This window comes from Barbatula barbatula (genome assembly GCF_947034865.1).
Source record: "Barbatula barbatula genome assembly, chromosome: 6".
In the NCBI taxonomy this organism is placed as follows: Eukaryota; Metazoa; Chordata; class Actinopteri; order Cypriniformes; family Nemacheilidae; genus Barbatula; species Barbatula barbatula.
In genome coordinates this window covers 8,806,550-8,828,654 of record NC_136765.1, presented here as the reverse complement: position 1 = coordinate 8,828,654, position 22,105 = coordinate 8,806,550, and the positions used below count along the sequence as shown (strand labels likewise).

Genomic DNA, 22,105 nt, shown 5'->3' with positions numbered 1-22,105 from the left:
TCTGCTCTGTTCTGCCAGGCTCCAGCACCAACTCTGCTCTGCCAGGCTCCAGCACCAACTCTGCCCTGCCAGGCCACAGCACCAACTCTGCTCTGTTCTGCCAGGCCCCAGCACCAACTCTGCTCTGTTCTGCCAGGCTCCAGCACCAACTCTGCTCTGCTCTGCTCTGCCAGGCCCCAGCACCAAGTCTGCCCTGCCAGGCCACAGCACCAACTCTGCCCTGCCAGGCCACAGCACCAACTCTGCCCTGCCAGGCCACAGCACCAACTCTGCCCTGCCAGGCCACAGCACCAACTCTGCCCTGCCAGGCCACAGCACCAACTCTGCCCTGCCAGGCCACAGCACCAACTCTGCCCTGCCAGGCCACAGCACCAACTCTGCCCTGCCAGGCCACAGCACCAACTCTGCCCTGCCAGGCCACAGCACCAACTCTGCCCTGCCAGGTCACAGCACCAACTCTGCCCTGCCAGGTCACAGCACCAACTCTGCCCTGCCAGGTCACAGCACCAACTCTGCCCTGCCAGGCCACAGGACCAACTCTGCCCTGACAGGTCCCAGCACCAACTCTGCCCTGACAGGTCCCAGCACCAACTCTGCCCTGACAGGTCCCAGCACCAACTCTGCCCTGCCAGGTCCCAGCACCAACTCTGCCCTGCCAGGCCACAGGACCAACTCTGCCCTGACAGGCCACAGGACCAACTCTGCCCTGACAGGTCCCAGCACCAACTCTGCCCTGACAGGTCCCAGCACCAACTCTGCCCTGACAGGTCCCAGCACCAACTCTGCCCTGACAGGTCCCAGCACCAACTCTGCCCTGACAGGTCCCAGCACCAACTCTGCTCTGACAGGTCCCAGCACCAACTCTGCCCTGCCAGGCCACAGCACCAACTCTGCCCTGCCAGGCCACAGCACCAACTCTGCCCTGCCAGGTCACAGCACCAACTCTGCCCTGCCAGGTCACAGCACCAACTCTGCCCTGCCAGGTCACAGCACCAACTCTGCCCTGCCAGGCCACAGGACCAACTCTGCCCTGACAGGTCCCAGCACCAACTCTGCCCTGACAGGTCCCAGCACCAACTCTGCCCTGCCAGGTCCCAGCACCAACTCTGCCCTGCCAGGTCCCAGCACCAACTCTGCCCTGCCAGGCCACAGGACCAACTCTGCCCTGACAGGCCACAGGACCAACTCTGCCCTGACAGGTCCCAGCACCAACTCTGCCCTGACAGGTCCCAGCACCAACTCTGCCCTGACAGGTCCCAGCACCAACTCTGCCCTGACAGGTCCCAGCACCAACTCTGCCCTGACAGGTCCCAGCACCAACTCTGCTCTGACAGGTCCCAGCACCAACTCTGCTCTGACAGGTCCCAGCACCAACTCTGCTCTGACAGGCCCCAGCACCAACTCTGCTCTGACAGGCCCCAGCACCAACTCTGCTCTGTTCTGCCAGGCCCCAGCACCAACTCTGCTCTGTTCTGCCAGGCTCCAGCACCAACTCTGCTCTGCTCTGCCAGGCCACAGCACCAAGTCTGCCCTGCCAGGCCACAGCACCAACTCTGCCCTGCCAGGCCACAGCACCAACTCTGCCCTGCCAGGCCACAGCACCAACTCTGCCCTGCCAGGCCACAGCACCAACTCTGCCCTGCCAGGCCACAGCACCAACTCTGCCCTGCCAGGCCACAGCACCAACTCTGCCCTGCCAGGCCACAGCACCAACTCTGCCCTGCCAGGCCACAGCACCAACTCTGCCCTGCCAGGCCACAGCACCAACTCTGCCCTGACAGGTCCCAGCACCAACTCTGCTCTGACAGGTCCCAGCACCAACTCTGCTCTGACAGGTCCCAGCACCAACTCTGCTCTGACAGGTCCCAGCACCAACTCTGCTCTGACAGGTCCCAGCACCAACTCTGCTCTGACAGGTCCCAGCACCAACTCTGCTCTGACAGGTCCCAGCACCAACTCTGCTCTGACAGGTCCCAGCACCAACTCTGCCCTGCCAGGTCCCAACACCAACTCTGCTCTGACAGGTCCCAGCACCAACTCTGCTCTGACAGGTCCCAGCACCAACTCTGCTCCGCCTAGCATGCCCAGTAATGCTTCTGCTACCACCAGCTCACCCTTATCCAGCAATGCTATTGCTGACAGCGGGCTACCAACTCCAGAGGATATCCGGCCATATCCAAAGTCTGGCCCCCAAAAACCAGCCAGCAAGGGAAGAAAACTACGCAAATCAGCAATTCTAGAAGAACAAGGCAGCTAAAAGAAGAAAAATCATACAAGATTCATACAAGAGTGCATCTGCCTCGTCTGTGTGGAGCCATTTTCAAACAGTCGTCCAAAAGAGACCTGGCTAAAATGTGTACAATGTAACAAATGGGCCCATGATGCTTGCACCTCAGGCCAGGCAATTTATCTGTGCCAGAATTGTGACTCTGAACAAAACCTGTATCTGACCAATCAGACTCATCTTCAGAGGTGAAACAAGTTATCTGCTGCATTTCATTCAGTTATCATGGATAAAGTTCAAAGCAAAGTGCCCCGCCAAAGCCACTTAATGTGTTTTGATGTGTATTGTTTGGATTGAAATAATAACAAATGATGTGCCCAGGACGTCCTTCTTTCATTCGGTATGACATTCATACCATTGTGATGTAAGGTGCTCAGTAAATGTTAGACAGTGTGAAAAGTGTGACAACATGCCCCGCTTGCCCCATATAGATTTTTTCTAAAGTTTTGCCATCACAAATGTGCATATTGATTGTTTATTTATCTCTTTGCATTATATAGCCTATTGTATGATATATATATATATAAAATACCATTTACTGGAATAAAGAGATAGAAAGAAACGATGTGACACAGCCAGCATTAAGATTTGACATCAAGTTCAGAGATGTTCCTTGCGTTTTGTTTTGTCGTTTCACGAGTTTAATAGCGTGATAGATTGAGCCACTCGTGAAGAATGTGACCAGTAGTCCGATACACGCGCGTCCCGGGTTTATTGTACGTGATATGTTACGTTTAGCAGCTCGCGCTTCGGGGCGTAACGTTACGTTTCACTGGACGACACAATACAGTCTCGCGATAATGTAGGCTAATACGAAAACCATTTCCCCAGGTAAAGTATTAGCTATGACCACACAAATAAGGTAACAGAACGAGTGCAGTTTGGTGATAATACTTTGCCTTATATCTGATGTACACTCGTTAATATTATTATAATTATTGTCGGAGGAGGACAGACAGCTAGCAGAAAGATACAATGCATTTGGGCTATTTGTTATGTTTACCTTAATGTGCTAGGCTAGGTTAAACAGGTGGACTATATCTTTCGGCATAAATGTGAAAATATAGTAAAGTTTAGTTAGTAGGTCCCATGTTTATGTGCGACAGTATACCACTAGATGGCACACGATACAAATGAAACTGCTAACTAGGTGCTATTTTATAGGATTTGTCTTAAACATTAATTTCTGGAAAACTTTAGTGCGTTCGTATTGTACAAATATTATATTTTAATATATAGTGACATTGTTTTTGTATACACTGGTAAATATTTTATACGAAGTAATTCCTGTATTGCCAGTTTTGTCAATAGAAAATGAAACACTTGACAAACATGACCATGTTATTCCCAAATTTTCTAGCTAATTTACTATCTGTTTTTAGGCTTTCGTTCATGATGTTGTACAGGCAGATGATGTGTAGCAGCACCGAGGAAGTGACACCGGGCTCAAGTTCTGAGCCTGGACTAAGTAGCAGTACCTTCACACCAAACAGGCCTACCTCACTCAAGTATCCTAGATCATCTTCTGTCCTACACACTTCGTATGGATCAGATGATGTTGGGAACAGTCTGTGTCCTGGATCGACCGCTGCCACTGATACTGGTGCTCAGACAGCTGGGTTCACTGAAACACCACCGGCTGAAGGTGAAAGAGGAAGTACGCATGAAATAAAAGATGAAAATCTAAATAAAATGGACTCAAGAAAATTTAAAGATCAGATGTGTAATGACTACTTGTTGGCACTAAACTAAACAGCTGCTTTAAAGGAACAGTTCTCCCAAAAATGATAATGATGTTGTCATTTATTCGCCCTCAAGTTGTTTCGAACCTGTATAAATTCTGTTGTTCAGCTCAACACAAAGATATTTGGAAGACAGTTTTGGGCACCATTGACTGCCATTTTCTACTATAGTCAATGATGCCCCAGAACTGTTAGGTTACCCACATCAATATCAACATTGGCCATAAACTATGTCTGAGGGTCAAAGTTTAATCTTGTCTCAGTCATCACCTTTACATATTTAGTATTCTTTTGAAATTTGAGTCAATATCGTTCAGCAAAATAAGTCTATATGGTGTCATAGTCGTGCATCTCATTTCTTTAAATCACAAACCTATTCTTTAGATTTCAACATTGGAATAAGCCAGTGAAAAACAGTTCCAGTTGACCACTAAACAAGCTTTTTCTTCTCAGCTCAGCAGCAGCTGAATTTCAGGACCTGTTCCTCTGTGGGTTCATCTGCTCAGACTGTCCTCTCCAAGAGCTTTAGCACACCACATTTGAGGACCACACCAGCACGCACACACCTTGGCCGCACCCCCCAGAGGGACTGTAGTACGCAACTTACTAACCTTCACCTTTCTCCGTTTTCTATATTTTTCCTTTCTGAATTGATATTGATATATTTAGGTCTTATTGGAAGTGGGTGGAATGGAGAAAAGAATAAAAATACAAAAAATGTATTGCACATTTTTTATCTTTAATATAGTGACGACATCTTCGTCTGCAACGCTGTCTCATTCCTACTCTGTGATAGTGGCTTTGGTGGAAGGTCGTGGTTTAGCTCGGGGTGAGATTGGCATGGCCAGCATCAACATGAAATGCCCTGAGCTGGTGGTCTCACAGTTTGCCGACACTGGAACTTATGCCAAGGTAAACACGCTATAGTGTTTGACAAAGCTAAAATTGTTGAAAAAGCATTTTCCGACATACATTTATAATGAATACAAACTCTGTAGAACCAATACGTCAAAAATGATGTTAAATGTTAATACAGGTTATTACCAAGTTGCACAACCTGATGCCCCTTGAAATTCTGATGCCAGACACAGCTAGTGTAAAAGGACAAGGAACCAAACTCTACAACCTCATCACAGAGACGTTTCCGGTATCGTGCCCTCTTTCTAATGAACAGCTTCTATCTTTAGTATACATCATGCGAGGTTGATATTGTGCAGGTTGTAAATTTGGACTATTGTCTGCTTTCCATCCGAGTGCTGAAAATTTCCTTTTGCTACCTGTGCAGTCAGTCACATTTACTGCCATCCTGAGGAAGCACTTCAATGAGAAAAAGGGCCTGGAATACATACAACAGCTGTGTGTGCCTGATTTTAACACTGTCCTGATGGAAGTGCAAACCAAGTAAGACCATGTGTCCATTTCGTTTTTAGATAAATTGGGCTTTTGGATTTTGGATGTACATGATACAGCCGTTTTAGTTGATTCCATGAGTTATAGAATTCTGTCTGTAGATACTACTGCCTGGCGTCTGCATCAGCTCTTCTCAAATACTTTGAGTTTGTGCAGAACTCAGTATATGCTCCCAAGTCATTGAAAGTGACCTTCACAGGCAGCGAGCAGACAGCTATGATCGACACAGTATCAGCTAGCAATTTGGAGCTAGTAGTAAACAACAGAGATCACCGGTAACTTCAAAAAGTCCACATATCAAACATATTCCCTAAGCATGTGCATGTAAATGTCGTCAACGAAATGTTGTTATATGCAGAAGTGATCACACTCTGTTTGGGGTGTTAAACTACACCAAGACTGCTGGTGGGGAGAGGAGGTTACGCTCCAATATTCTTGAGCCTCTTCAGGATGTGGTCACTATTAACTCACGTCTGGACACCATACAGGTGATGAGCTGTTACGTTCATCTTTCACTCTGTTGAAAATTCAATCGGTGAATCATCTGGTTGATCTATTTTCAGGAGTTGCTCCAGAATGAGGAGCTCTTCTTCGGATTGAAGAATGGTGATTTTGATCTCAAAGTCTCTCAACTTCCTGGGCTGTGGATTGAAATAGCACACACAATCATTATAAAACAATATTAGCCTGATGCTTGGCTGTGTAATGGCAAAATTGAATTGTTGTCCTCTAATTCACAGCCATTGCACACTTCTTGGATATAGATGAGCTGTTGTCTGCCCTCATTCAGGTCCCAAAGCAAGAGACGGTAAACACGTTTAGCACAGACAGACATAACAGATGTTTTCTTTTGGGAATGATGGTTTGTATAATTGATTTCTTTCATGTTTTAATTCAGCCTACTTTGGAATATTGGTGACAGTTTACAGTAAGGTTGTATCTGTTATATTTTTCGCAATAATTCGCGACCCGCTAGATACCGCTACGTTTCGAACACTGAACCTTTAACATTAGTAAATGCATCAAGTAACATGAACAAACAATGATAAACACATTTTTTACATTTATTAAACTTTGGTAACATTAGTTAAAACCATTACAGCTGTTCATGTTAGTTCAGTGTGCATAAACAAATGTTCGTTGATTGTGAAAATGTATTAGTAAATTAATGTTAAAGTGACAGCTCACCCAAAAATGAAAATTCTGTCATCATTTGCTGTTTAAATGAAAGATATTTGGAAGAATGTTAGCCGCCCATTTTCAATTCTGTGACATCATTGACTGCCATAGTAGGAACAATTAAATGTTAGTCAAAAGTGCCCCACAACTGTGTTCCTAAATTCTTCAAAATATCTCACTGTGTGTTCAACGGAACAACAACATTTACAATATTCTCATTGCCCAGCTTAGGTTATAATAACTGTAACTACAACTTTAAAAAACTTTGGGGGTTCGTTAAGTATTTAAACTGTGACCGTAAATAGTTTTCTGGTACTCGCATTTACCATAATTAGTGAAGTAGTCTTTTCTATGGTTTCCCATGTAGGTATCGGTGGTTGAAGCAAAAATAACACAAGTAATTCAGCTCAAGCACATTCTGGAACTGGTTCCGGTGCTGAAGGTTAGAACTGTACTGTAATACTGTATTTATTTGATAACAATCTATCCACAACTGACTGAACAAACCTAACTGTACATTAACCTTCTTCCCCATTAGACGAGGTTAAAACATTCCAAAACAGCCTTGTTGGAAGCATATTATACTTCACTTGAAGACAGTAGGTAATAACTTTTACACACTCCCTAACTGTAGCTATATTCAGCTGTGCGAACTATATTTGCATACATGGATGTGCTAGCATGTTTCACTGACCATCTACGTCAAACATGAAACACGAGCCTGTTCTTCAATAAGATGCACAGTAGGTGATGTGCTGTGCTTATATTAATAACACACAAGGCTCTTGGAGAAATAACATGCGTAATGCAATTATTTCATATGTAGTATGCAGCACATCTGTGTTTATTTACATCGATTTGTATTGCTTTAGGTTTAACAGCATTCTGGATCAGATCAAATCAATGATTAATGATGACGCCAGCTACATGAAAGGCAGTCTAAACATGCGTACGCAGAAGTGCTATGCTGTGCGGCCCAACATCAATGAGTTCTTAGACATCGCAAGGCGGGCCTACACAGAGGTAGTAGATGACATAGCAGGTGAGCTCATTTTTATAATGTCCCTTCAATATGAAAGAGATCATCCTTTACCGTTTATAAATTGTAAAAAGAAATAAAAAATGGTAACATCACATTTCATATTGTTTATGCTACGCCTGTTTTACACCCATTATTTTAAATGTATACTTAAATTTGCAGTCTATTCTTTTAAATTATGTGAAAATTCTATAAAATAAAAATGTAAATCTCTGAAAAAAAACTTGTTTTCTACAGGGTAGGGTTATAAAAAGCCAGGTGTAAACTTTGTTCCTCACGATTTGGCCATTACAAGAATTTCGAGAATCCTAAAAGATTAAAATCTATAGTTTTTGATCAATGATCGCAGATTGATGACCATTTTTGTTGTGCTTTTGCCAATCAGGATTGGTGGATCGTCTAGGAGAGCAGTACAACCTTCCCCTAAGAACAAGTTTCAGCAGCGCACGAGGCTTCTTTATGCAAATGAGGCTGGAGGGTGGAGCTTTACCTGGAGGGACTTTACCAGAGGAGTTCATCAAAGTAAATAAAAGATACACTGCCATAGCCTAATCTGCATAATCTACGGCATAAAGACGCCTTGTGACACATTGTGACACGTTTGTGTGGGCGGAGCTTTGTTTGGCAATGGCAGCAGGTTTGTGTTAAAATATAAAATTGGAGACTGTATTATGTCGATTGTGGCACTTAACAACACAACAAGACGATATTTTATATACCTTATGTAGCCGAATCTGTGTTGGATTGTTTTGACCACCTCCAGTTTTCCCTTTGTTTTGCCTCCAGCTAATACCGTGATGTAAGCGTTACCTCTGCGCAAAAGGGGCCTATAGTTTAAAGTACTGTATGTGTACATCACTTTATAAATGATTTGGCTAAAAGGTAAAATTACCTTTTTTATTTCAGTTATGAAAAGGAGTCTTTTACAAATATTAAACATTACAATGAACCAATTACCGCCTCTTACTTTCTAAGGCCAGACTATTTTTACTATTTATTTACAGACCTTGCCTTAAGCACTGTCGTTATGTAACACAAAAGGCCCTGAAACAGTAGGATAAAGTTAGAAACACTGAATTTTCTATAATGTTATTGTATTGTGTTGTCTGTAATTCTGTGGAATTACTGGATTCCATCTCGAAGTATCTGCTGTTTTTGGGCTGTTTGTTCAAGATAAGCATTATTATTAATCGTGCACTTGTCTTGTATTTGTACTATATATATACTACATATTTTGAGCGTTTGTTTTGAAAATGACAGTATGAGGTGTCTAGTAGCATGTGTTTGCTGATGAATGTGAAATCAACCCTTTAGGTCACCAAGCAGAAGAGCAACTATAGCTTCACCACTTTAGACCTTATGAAAATGAACGATCACTGCCAGGAGGCTTTGAAGGAGATATTCCAGATGTCTTATGTGTGAGTATGGTTGTTTGAAAATCATTAACAATACTGCTGATGTAGCCATTAATGCTATTATGGTGAACACCAGGGTGGTGTCCAGGTTTCTGGTTGAGGTCTATGAACACATCCACTGCCTGTACAAATTATCTGATGCTGTGTCTTTGCTGGACATGCTGCTGTCTTTGGCCCACGCCTGCACTGTGTCAGAATACGGTAATTTCTCCAATCCGCAATAGTTTATTGATATAGAAGCGTGACATCCTTTGCAGCCATATTAGGCTTTTTCTCTTATTCATTTTAATACAAGATGTACTTATAACGAAAGATGTGTTGAAGCACTTATTTTTTTTTCTTCTTTAGATCTTGATTTCCTTTTTACACATTTAATAACTCATTTTTTCAATAAAATTTTATTTATTATACATTTACGCAATAGCTACAACAATTATGTAAATGATACGGAATAACTGTAATATACTGTCACGATAGTCAGCTGGAGTGCCCATAAACTCCAGTAGAGGGCCCTCCACACTGAACTCCATTTCCACAAAGAACTCCATTTCCCAGAAACCCATGCTAACCGCCACCAGGTGTCTGTGATATAAGACACCTGGTGGCGGTTAGCATGGGTTTCTGGGAAATGGAGTTCTGTGTGGAGTGCCCTCTACTTGAGTTCATGGGCACTCCAGCTGACAATCGTGACATATACAATCTGCCTGAATTTTTTGCAGTACGTCCTGAGTTCACTGATACGTTGGCAATAAAGCAGGGTCGCCACCCTATTCTGGAGCGCATTTCTGGGCAAACACCCATCTCGAACAACACCTACATTTCTGAGGGAAGCAACTTTCTCATCATTACAGGCCCCAACATGAGTGGCAAGTCCACATACCTCAAACAAGTGGCCCTCTGCCAGATAATGGCTCAGATAGGTATGAGTTACCAATTATATCAATAAGTTGTGATTTATTTTGCATGCGGTCACTACTTAAAGGGATAGTTCACCCAAAAATTCACTTTCTTTCTTCCACAGAAGACAAAAAGAAAAATGTTTGTACCCGAACAAAGCCGACACCCATTCACTTCTATTGTACGAACATAAGAGCAATGCAAGTGAATGGGTGCCAGTTAACAACATTTTTCTAAATATCTTCTTTTGTGTTCTAAAGAAAGAAAGAGGAATGAGGATATCAAGAGGATATCACTTTTAATCTCTATACTTAAATTTGTGTTATAGTTTTAATTTAAAAATGTGGAATTTGCTAATAATAATAATAATGAGTGAGGGGTGAATAATTTGCAGGTTTGGTTTTTTTGGCAAATGGCTTGGTCATGGACTAATTCCTGCAGGATCAAAACAAAATGATTTACAAAGCTTTGTTTCAGGATCTTTTGTGCCTGCGGAGTATGCTTCTTTCCGTATTGCGGATCAGATATTCACCAGAATTGGAGTGGATGACGATTTTGAGACCAGCTCCTCCACATTTATGGTCGAGATGAAAGAGGTTTTGTGTGCATTCTGATATTTCTGTACATTCTCGCAGAGTATCGCACTTGTAATGTCATCAGTATGTTGCTCCATAAAGTATTTATTTCTATAACGACAAAATATTTGAGGTGTTATGGTTCATCTCACATCGTTTAAATTCTTTTAGGTGTCTTACATTATCCACAATGCAAGTGCCAAGTCACTTATTATCATAGATGAACTGGGGCGCGGCACCAGTCCAGAGGAGGGCGTTGGTATCTGTCACAGTGTTTGTGAATTCCTCATCAATCTAAAGGTACATTTACAGTATCAAAGTACATCTGATAAGAGACAAAGAAGATTGTGTATATCAAAGAGATATCCAGGTAGATACTTCACAATGTACACTTTGGCTCATGTAGGCCTTCACACTGTTTGCCACACACTTTCTTGAGCTATGTCAGCTGGAAACTGTTTACCCCAATGTGGAGAACCAACACATGCAGGTTCAGCACGTTCACAAAGACGGCAGAGCAGAGAGCATAGTGTACACTTATCTCCTTAGCCAAGGTCACTCGGAAGAGCGCAACTATGGTGTGTTAAGATCACTACATAGTTTTCATATATTGTGTTGAAACATTATTACAGATGTGGAAGACACTTTTTGCTATTGCTTAGGTATAAGAGCAGCAGAGATGACCGCAATACCAACTGATATTAGTCAGGAAGCCAAAGCTGTTGCAGACAAGATCAGTCAAAGGCTTTGGGTATTGTTCATTGTAGACATTCATATTATAGTCAAGAAAAACAAATACGGACGGTCTTGGCTTTACATGACGTTACCTTCTGTTGTCCTCTTTGCAGGCCAAGCATGATAGCGACCCAGCCACTCTCAGGCAGAGGGCAGTATATCGTCTATCCAACAGACTTTTGCAGACTGCCCGTAATTCACGGCTTGACCTTGAGAGCCTACGTCACTACCTGAAAGGCTTGAAGAGACAGTATGAAACTGAACTACAAAACAGTCCAGTGTCCATAGAGGAGTGAGTCCTGGGTTGAGGAAAAGGACTTTGGGTAAGAATAAAGGTACTAGATTTTCCTGTTTCAAATAAATAAAAAGATCACTATTTTCATCTTTTTTGAGTAGGCAACATCTTCCTAAACAAAGCCAGGAGAATGTTTTGTGATGAATATGATTTTGGTGACATATTTTAGTATTCTATTTTGTTAATTTTGTAAATATATTGTTCTGTCTGTGTGGTTAGAATATTGTTTGTGTAATCGTTTTGAGTTTATTGGAGGATATTAAACATGACAACATTTTTGTCCAATGTGAGCTGCGGTCAACCAATATGATATTTATTATAACAAAACATGTGTGACCGAAACTACGTTTTAGTGTGGCCAGTTTGTACAGTTGTGGCCAAAGGGCAAATATTTCTGTACTAAATTTGCTATTAATGAATCCCAGGTTCGACTAAACCATAAAAAAATACGTAATAAAGGAGTTTGGTCAAAACAAAAAACTTGTCTATGGTGTTTATTTGAGAAATTATCATATTATCATATACAGAAGCCGTAGGTATCAGGAAATTTTTATCATCAAAAAACCTCACAGGAAATAAAAAGGTGGAGCGTTCTAAAGTATTTTTGCTCTTAACTATTTGTGACACTGAACAACAAAACAAGTAATTTTTTTGAAATTGCGATTCGTACATCAACTGAAAGTTGAATAATTAAGATTTGTATTGATATATTAGTTGTTAGGATAGGACAAAATCTGGTCAAGATACAACCGTGTAAAACTCTGGAATCAAAGGGTGGAAAAGAATCTATATATATTGATAAAATTGCCTTTGAAGTTCAATTCAATTTTATTTATATAGCGCCTTTCACAATTTGCATTGTTCCAAAGCAGCTTTACAGGGGAAAAACGAAAAACCCAAGAAAGGGTAAAACACACTACATGGTGTTTTATATAATAAATCCAATTATTCTAGTAAATAATATCTAATGTCAGCATCTCCTGGTGGTTTATTTATCATATTTTGAATTAAGTGAATGCTTGGCTGAAAAGATGCGTTTTTAATCTAGATTTAAATTGGGCGAGTGTGTCTGATCCTCGAATAATATCAGGAAGGCTATTCCAGAGTTTAGGTGCTACGTATGAGAAAGCTCGACCCCCTTTGGTGGATTTAGTTATTCTAGGTGTTATCAAAAGTCCTGCGTTTTGAGATCTTAGAGAGCGTGATGGGTTGTAGTGTGATAGAAGCTCTGTTAGGTAGGTAGGGGCTAAACCCTTTAAGGCTTTATAAGTGATTAAAAGAACTTAAAAGTCAATACGATACTTAATGGGTATTCAGTGAAGGATTGATAAAATTGGGGTTGTGTGATCGTATTTTCTGGACCTGGTTAGAACTCTGGCAGCTGCGTTCTGAACTAACTGTAGTTTGTTTATTGATGATGCAGGACATCCACTAAGAAGTGCATTACAGTAGTCAAGTCTTGAGGTCATAAATGCATGAATAAACTTCTCCGCGTCAGCAACACACAGAATATTTCGTAACTTGGCAACATTTAGGCTGTTTTTGGGACATTTGAGATGTGATTTCGAAATGACAGGTTGTAAATCAATGGCACTGTAGCAGGCCATCCACTCACAAAAACAAAGTTTTTATATATTTCGGGTTTAATATTTACAAAATATCTTAATGGCACATGATCGTTACGTAATATCATAATGAATTTTGACATAAAAGAAACATTTTAAGAATAATTTTGACCCACACAATGTATTTTTAGCTTTTCCTAAAAATGTTCCTGTGCTACTTTTGTGATCCAGCGTCACATTTGTTGTTTTTATCAGAATATAGGCCTAAATGTGAAGGTAAAAAAACAACATGTATTCATGAATTGTAATGATGTGTATAGTATGACCCCTACGCTACATTATGCTACTATGTAGTAGGCCTACTGAAGTAGGTAAAACACTCTACTTGTTCTTTAGTAGAAAGAATACTTAAGCAGGCCTACTGTCCACCTCTGGCACACTAATAACTATTTTATCAGTTATTAATATTTGTATTACAGCAGACATCCGCCTTGACCCGATAAGCTTTGCGCACGTGTTGTGTGTATTTTTTCTGCCAAGCCTCCTTTGTTCCCAAAATAAAGCTTCAGTTTACACTCCAAGCACAACTGCGCTGCGGCGAAACAAGCAGACAACATTCACCTTCATTTTATAAAATTCTAAACATTGATATATAGAATAACATTTTCGCCAATCCTTCCAAAGTTGTACGTTACACTGTAAAACTTTTCTGTAAATTTACAGGCAATTTCTAACAGTATTGTACTGTATTTATATAAAACAGTTTGAGACTGTATATTTAACAGAATGGCTGTAAATGTACAGTATTATTCAGTTTTCAGCACGCAAAATTCGTAATACAGTATCAGGCTGTGAATGCTTTGCATTGTGGGATTGATTTCCTTCGCGCTCAATTTTTTTAAATGTGAGCACACATCTGTTGCCGCTGAAGCACTTAATTTGTAAGTGGGATATTCATATGAACAACATAAGCTTAACGCTACATAGGCTACTGTATGAAGACATGCTAGTCGTTTCGTCGTGATTCTTTTTTCTTATTTGAGCAGCGAGTTCGCCTTTTAATCTATAGCTGCCTGTGACATTACAACTTTGAGAGACTACCGGTGAAAATGAGAGGATAATGCCGCAAGAAGACGGGGGAAATACATTTAGTCTGTATCGAAGAGAAATGAAGTTGCAGCAGATGGATAATTCTTTGACTGAGCATTGACACGTAAGACAGTTGTTTTATTCGATTTGATTTCTGAACTGTTAGCACGAGTGGACTGATTTTGGGAACAAAAGTGTTACATTAATCAAGAATATTTTGGATCGGTGTGTTAATCCTGTTTTAATCCTTTTGACGATTGAACATAAGATATCGAATATTATAACGCCCAAGATAAATTGCTGTCTTTCGGCGCGATGTGATTCAACTTAGCTTAGCCATGTAACGTTACACGTAGGTTAAAACACGAGTGAATAGTTCAATCTGTTCTCAATTATTCACCAATGAACTTTGAGAAATATTTTGAAAGGTAAACATGTATCATGCCATTCGCACGACCTGCGTTTGATTTTCGATTCATTTTTAATTTCAGGCTGAGTCATCTGATGACGATCCACTGAGTGCTAACGTAAGTTCTTAGCCTTAAAGTTATAATTCACTTGTTCACAACAATGATGTGGTGTCAGTTCTGTGATGGTCCATTTGAATCGATCTTATCATACTGCCATCACATGAAAATACATAGTCATGCTCCTAATGCTAATTATAAATGTGGTATTCCTGGTTTCCCCAGAAGATTCAAAAAGTTTGCTGCTTTTAAGGCTCGATCAGGGATCACAAAAAGAGGGACACAAATACATCTGCTGAGCAATTAATAGGTAATGCTTTAACTTTAGTCTGTGACATTGGTGTCTGTCAGATAAGATGTAGTGATTTGGAAAACTTCATGTTACACCTGAAGTCTCTATCAAAGAAGGCATCAGAGTGTCTTGCCCATTTAAGTGTAATAAAAGCTATTCTTTTGTGTCAACACTGACCTCACATATATCCAGGTATCACTGCAACTCCTTGGCAGATAGGCTTCTTTATAATTTACTACATTTGAACTTTTCAGTACAGAGGCAACATGGTGAGGTATGCAATGTGACTGAAGACTCAAATGCAATGTCTGATTCGTTTATTGATTGTGATGATGGGGAAGATCAGTTGGGTATTGCACTATTGCCAGATAATGCAAATGAAATGCTGTTTTTATAGAATATTTATCTCAAATTGCAGGCATAGCACATTCTCCCATCATCTGTAATTCAGTCGGTAATTGAGGGGCTGCAGGACATCTATGATATTACCCAGTCTCATTTGCTAGGGTAAGTGAAAAATTAACTACACTTGGAATTTCTGAAAATGATATCAAGAATGATGTAGACATTATGTCTACAACATCAAGAATTCTTATGTTGTTCTAAAACTGATGATCTTTTTCCGATGTGTAATACCCATGCACTACACACTGATAAGAGGAGAAAGTCTTTCTTAAAAGCCAATTTCAAGTATGTTGAACCTGTCCCCATCTGCCTCGGTAAAAATTAATCTGGCAAGGAAAGCTTTGCTAAATACATTCCCACTATGCAAAGTTTAGAAGCTTTGTTCTGCTGTAAATCACTTATAGAACAACATAAAAATTCATGATCTGAAATTAAAGCAAACGGTGTCCTCTGCGATGTATGGGATGGCAGTTATGTCGATGACAATGTGCTGTTAAAGGATGATACAGATTAACTTGCTTTAATCTTGTATCAAGACGCTTTTCATTTGGCAAACCCACTTGGATCTGGCAAAAAAAGCACATAATTCTTGCTGTTTACAAGACACTTGGAAACCTGTTGCCTCACTGCAGGTCAGGAATTGACCACATGCAGCTTGTTACTTTTGGAGTGATAACATTATCCAGACAATTTCTTGAAAGACATCTGATTGAGAACGAGAGAGACCGAGATATCTAGAAATAGGCATAATCATCATAATAATTGGTTTCTGTTCTTTCTTGTAGACGCTTTCTTGACATCAACCCGGAGCGTGGATCAAAAGCCAAAAAGGGGAAAGTGACTTAAAAGAAGACTGGCCAAGTTGTGCAAAAAAAGGACACTACTGTGCACCCACAGGTTTCCTCTCTTCTGAGAATTTACAGACTTTAAATGGAACTTTGTTTAGACACTTCCACTTTCCACTGTAATTGGACTAAAAGGAAGTAAGGCATTGTTAATGATGTACTGTTAATTGCAATACAAAAATAGTAGCATGACCTTGATTTATAATGTTCTGCTAATTGTAAACGGTTCTGTCAATTTATTTCGTACAGCTGACATTTCAGCCAAAATGTGTTTAAATGGGATTTCTCTGGCCTTTGCATCAGAAATAAACATTTTATATTCTAAGACTATTGTTTTCTATTTCCATTTGAGACTACTGATATGGAAGTAAAATAAATTTAATTCTTGATTTAAGGAAAAAGATATTCTGTTTAGAAAAAATTGATTGCAATATATAACACCTTGTAATATGTCAAATTAAATGGCATAACAGTATAATACTTAATACAGTCATAGTTCTGTAAAAATACAGTAATTTGCTGGCAACCCAGCTGAAAGAATGTAAATTAAAAGTGTAAATATTTACAGCACACTGTAAAAAAAATACAATTACAGCATGATACTGTATCTGGCAACTACAGTACAACACTGTAAATATTGTTTACAGTTGTGGTTCTGTAAAAATACAGAATGTGGCTGGCAACCCAGCTGCCAGTATTTTACTGTAAATTTACAGGGAAAAGTTTTACAGTGTACATCAGTTTGTCCTTACATTTTACATTTAGTCATTTAGCAGACGCTTTTATCCAAAGCGACTTACAAAGAGTTCAGGGAGAAATAAGCGATATGTCATAAAAGAGCAATAGTAAAATACAAAGTTACTAGTTTCAACAAAAGCTAAACCACTACCTGTTGAGAGAAAGTATTATTATTATAATTTTAGGCAGTCAATAACAAATGATAAATGAATAAATGTCCTTTATTCATTTTAAAACCTTTATCACGCGTAAATAAACCAAGCTTATCCAAACATAATTTGGGGAAACAGCAGCTGCCCCTCGGACCTGTTCCGTGCCCCATCCCAACAAGTACCTCCGTATCGCGAGAGTTTGCTCCCTTCCTCCGCGAGATCTCGGTACCACGTCATCCCTTGTTTCTACAGCAGAGTTTCATCTCTCTCTCTCCGCTGACTGTTCGGTTCAGCCCACACTGACCTGTCCCTGCCAAAGCGGAACGAGTCGAAGTGCCGTCTACAGCCGGGCCAGAGCCGCAGTCCACAGCGCTCTCTTTAAGGAACGCAGTTTCATCCCGACGATAACAACAGCGAGGAAATCATCGTAGGTAAGCCGGGCGCATCTTTCATTTGTTTTATAGCCAGCGCTTGAGGAGATTACACGGGCCTACTGCGATACTTGCTCCGCCTATCCTACTCCATGTCATGCCGGAGGGAGCCTTTAACCTGTCAAAAATAAACTGACGGCGCATTTACAAAAGACTAGAAACATTGTTTGTAGATTGACGGGACGCAGACCTCCGGTTGTTGTTATTGTGCGATTTACGTGGAGGTTAAACGCGGCTGAACAAGCTGACAGCGTCCGGTGGGTCGGTCAATCCACGCTTCTCTCTTCAAAGCTAAGCTAAGCTAGCGGCACTACTGCTGTGCGACAGAGAGGACGACAAGTGTTCGCGGTTTGACGTATATTTCCCTGTCTCGCGCTGCTCTGTCAACGTTCACTATCTTGACAAGACGGTCACGGTACGCGCGTTCTTACTATCGCTGCTAGTCAACGCTAGCTGGCCATTCATACAGCCAGACGGCGCAGTGACAGCCAGCTTCCCTTTAAACGCCTCGACCTACTTTAATTCCCACAGCCGTGGAGTTATTTCACTGTGATCCGAGGACTTCGCTCCTTGTCCCAACCCGCACTGATATCGCTTATCAAGATGCGAGGTTTATGATAGACCTACCTGAGGTGTCCGCGCCCCCGTGTCCATTGTTGTGTCCGTGTCGCTTCTTGTAGAGCCCTGTTAGATTTAAGTAGCCCCGGGGTGCTGTACACGTTTGCCGTGGTGAAGATTACCTGAGCGGTTTTTAATAGGTTACCCTTTAAATTTCGCGCACGCGCACTAGTGTGTCATTGAAAAGAACAGGTGGGAGCGTCGTTCGGTTGTAGAGACTCTTTCTTGAACGAATCTTACCAAATCGAAATGAGTTTTGTGACTTACACTAGTGTCCTGCCAAAATGATGTCGTAAAAAACCTTTATTGACAAAATGTTAAATGCTGGTTTCGATTTAAAAACGTCTGCTGTAAATGGAGAAGATTTGCACAGTGACTTGAACGCTGTCGTGGCAAAATTGGCCATAAATATTGGTGACCTATTTGTGTTTTTGTCCTGTGGAATGATGAGAATGTGCCTCACACTTGCGCTTGTGAATGTATGTAAGACCATAAGGCTCATGAGCACCCCCCCTTTGAGGTGCAATGCACCCTCCATGCATGGCATACTTTTAGCAAGCTAAGGGCTGACAGTCTTTATAGAGGATTACTACCCAGCAGTCTATGCGTCACTACGTTACCATCAAGTTTAGGCTTACGTTCTCATTTTGGATAAGGCATGACCAGCCATGGAGGCCGTCAGCTCTTGGGGAGAATTGTAGAGTCTTGATATTTCCTTCTTGTTTTAAGGCCCAAGTTTTTTTTTTGCACTTTTCACACCTTGTTGCCTTTGTGCCGGTGTTTGACTTTTGTTCTGAGTTGTGTACGGAAATAAACAGCGTTAGCTGCATATGTATTTCTATGACTTCATTTTCACTTCCTGTTCCTCCCGTGTTCCTTACATCCGGAGCAGGAGGGGTGTAGCTTGTATCAAAATATTGTATGCTAGAGTATGGTTTAAAATATCTTGGTTCTTCGTGTATTTCAGGGTCACAAACACAACTTGATAAAGGAAAGGTCTTGTTTGCGATCTGTAGCTGGCATCAGATGTTTATTTGATAGATAACGGTGGTTAGGTACACTTTGATAAAACTATATATTCTCCCACATATGCGTCAAAGCTGGACACTCCATGATGTGGCAGGATTCGTAGGCTCGCCACTTTCCGTTCTCATCTTTGTTTTCATTTTCCTCTCAGCATGACAAAGTACACAGTTCAGAGAAAGCGAGCACACCACACCCATGTACAGGGCTGTTCGAATCGAACGCACACGACACCAAAGAAACGTTTTGTCCACTTGGCAAGGAATATGAAAGTTAGAGCAGTGAGACGATTTAGCTTGCATCGTAACAGCTGCTTGTTCGGTCTTGTATGTTTGGAGCAGCTTTCAAAATTCCTTTGCTGCATTGGCTTTAATCCTAAGTGTTTTATCACAAACCCAGTGATTCTTTTCTATTTACAGTCCCAGACATTCAAATACACTTTGTCCAGGTTCTTGTTATCTTAAATGACTATTTTCTAAATGAGTAAACCATACGATAGTGTAGGGCTGGGCGATAAATCGATTTTATCGATTAACTCGAATTTGACGTTTAGGGCGATTTTTTTTAATGAAAATCGGTTTTCTCTTTAACTTCTACGACCGACGCTCTCGAGTGTTCACACCAAACACGAGTTGCGCGAATAAAACGCGCTATTCGCGAGTAGTTGGACGCTTGAACATTTTGATTTTACTCGCTTCATTCACGCGTGTAATTCGCGCCATTCGTGAGTGAAATACGCATCATGGGAGGGGCTTCTGGCAAGCCGCTCTCGTCTAATTGCGACATGGATTTTGTTGAGAGGGTAGCGGCACACCCAGACACTGATCCACTGCAGTGGTGGAAGCGTCACGAACCAAACTTCCCAAGGCTCAGTAATCTGGCCAAAAAACACTTGTCTGTCCCTGCTACAAGTGCCCCATCAGATAGGCTTTTCAGTGTGGGAGAGGGCATTGTTACATGTAACCGGGCATGCCTCAAGCCAGAGGTAGTAGACAGGCTTGTCTTCCTGGCTAAAAATGTGTAAATGAAGAATGTTGAAACTAAAGTAATGGATGTAGATGTTTCATTTTGTTTACAATTTCAGGGATTCAGGAAAACTGTTTAAAGTTTTGTTTGCACTTTATGAATACCACTGCTGTATGTATTTTTGTACAATCTAATTTAGTCATTTTTGCCACATTTATTTGACCAAAAAGGGACACAATTAAATTATTTTTTCATATTTTAAGTTATTTTGAAGGTGCATTGTGTCACTGTAAGTTTGAGGTTATTAGAAAACTGATAAGCTAGATTTTCACTGTTTACAACGGCAGGGCCTGCCATCTCGTTTATAAGCATGTTTTAAGGCTTGTTTCCTGTTACACTTATGCCCCAATGGGAAATTTAGATTAAACTGCATAAAGGAAAATCAGAACAAAATAAAGAGTACATTTGTTTTGAGCAATTTCTTTGTCAGTTGTAGTTTGTTTTTAAATAGAAAAAATAAATCGATTAAAATCGAAAATCGGGTTTGTTGTGAAAAAATCGGAGATTTTTTTTTTAAGCCATATCGCCCAGCCCTACGATAGTGTAGTGTATAAACGTGGTAAAATGTGATCCACGGAGTACCACATTCTTACTACTAACAATGAGATCAAATGGGTAGTAAATAAACCTGTTATTGGTGGCAGGACTTGAATGACAAGCATATCTTCACAGGTCTGATGGTACAGATGCCTTGTGGGCCTGGCTTAGATGCCGTTTATGTAACAATGTTTTCAATTACAATCGTAAAACATTTAATGCTTTTGTCTGTTCGTTTACATGAAAAACTTTTTCTTTTTCTCCTACATGATTGTCACCTTAGGAAAGGCCAATATGGGAAACTGTTTACTGTTCATTTTATTTGCTTTGAAAGGATTTATTGTTGGCTAAGTAACTAAGATGTGACAAGTGGGCTCTTAAAAAGAAAAGTTGACCCAAGTTAAAAAAAAAGAATTTTTAACTTCTGTATATATATATATATATGATGCCATTTTTAGAAATGTATCAGTGGTTTGTGTTCATGAAACGACAGTCAATAAAAAACATTGTTTTTTGCCTTATTTATGATATCTTCTTCTGTGTTTCTTGTGGCCGATGTGGAACCGAAATAGAAAGACATTTCTGAGTATTCCTAATGGGATTAGTTTATTCTGATTCCCGACACAGCGGATCTCTGTGCAGTGCAGACTGCAGTCAGACTGAAAGTAAAAAGCTCTTCCAGGGCCCGGTGCCTCTTCTCCCTGTTTGTTTCACTTTCCTGAAGGCAGAACGCAGCCAGGCATGTCATCCAGTCGAACACAGCACTGTTTCCATTTACTTCACATTTTGTACCGAAGCACTCAACCAGAAGTCCAGATTTTCACTTTGCATGGCCCCCATCAGCAGACTGCGTTTTCCTTGGAGCTTCAACGTAATTGTATATCTGGACGACATTGTTGTGGGATGAAATATATTGTTCTGACTCAAATAGGCGTTTTGTTTTTGTCCTCTTGTTTAAATATCCCCCGGGTGCAATATTCATATTCAGTCTGAAAGTAAGATTCTTTTTCAAAGGAATCGCTGAGCTTTTGGGCAGATTCACTTTGAGGGGGGAGTGAGTTTTGTTTTAAGATCCGAAGCCACTCGGCGTCAGGGTACCGGTGCAGAGGAGTGACATTTCCCTGGCTGGATATTTTTATTCCTTGCAAAGCCCCTCTGCGCTGAGATCAGGATATCATTGCAATTGATTTGTTAGTGAAGGGTGCGACAGCGCTGGCTAGCTTCATGGTGTCATCCTTTCAAGTGAGCAATGCAGTAGGTTTTGATAATGACAGCATTTTTATGCAATGTATTTTTAATAGTCTTAGTTTATCACGGGAACAACTAGTGAAACAGGACGGCTGCCA

The 22,105-nt window shown here is 41.0% G+C and overlaps 2 protein-coding genes across 9 annotated transcripts in view; both read left to right on the top strand.

Moving 5' to 3' along the window:
- The first annotated feature begins 3,099 nt into the window (after window positions 1-3,099).
- On the top strand, window positions 3,100-12,040 carry msh4 (mutS homolog 4). Its single transcript, XM_079458494.1, has 21 exons — window positions 3,100-3,115; window positions 3,667-3,941; window positions 4,480-4,620; window positions 4,775-4,938; window positions 5,063-5,173; window positions 5,312-5,427; window positions 5,538-5,711; window positions 5,795-5,924; window positions 6,000-6,042; window positions 6,177-6,244; window positions 6,983-7,057; window positions 7,154-7,218; window positions 7,488-7,657; window positions 8,040-8,176; window positions 8,969-9,072; window positions 9,146-9,270; window positions 9,789-9,989; window positions 10,444-10,562; window positions 10,713-10,841; window positions 11,390-11,599; window positions 11,673-12,040. Exons 2-20 carry the CDS (start codon window positions 3,677-3,679, stop codon window positions 11,570-11,572), a joined length of 2,520 nt encoding a protein of 839 aa, XP_079314620.1. The 5' UTR covers window positions 3,100-3,115; window positions 3,667-3,676; the 3' UTR covers window positions 11,573-11,599; window positions 11,673-12,040.
- Window positions 12,041-17,252: 5,212 nt separating this feature from the next.
- ktn1 (kinectin 1) overlaps window positions 17,253-22,105 on the top strand; it is a 33,244-nt gene continuing 28,391 nt past the window's right edge. For all 8 annotated transcript variants that reach the window (XM_079458492.1, XM_079458489.1, XM_079458488.1 and 5 more), the window contains exon 1: window positions 17,253-17,555. The gene's annotated coding sequence lies outside the window, so the exon portion shown is untranslated. The remainder of the gene's footprint in view (window positions 17,556-22,105) is intronic.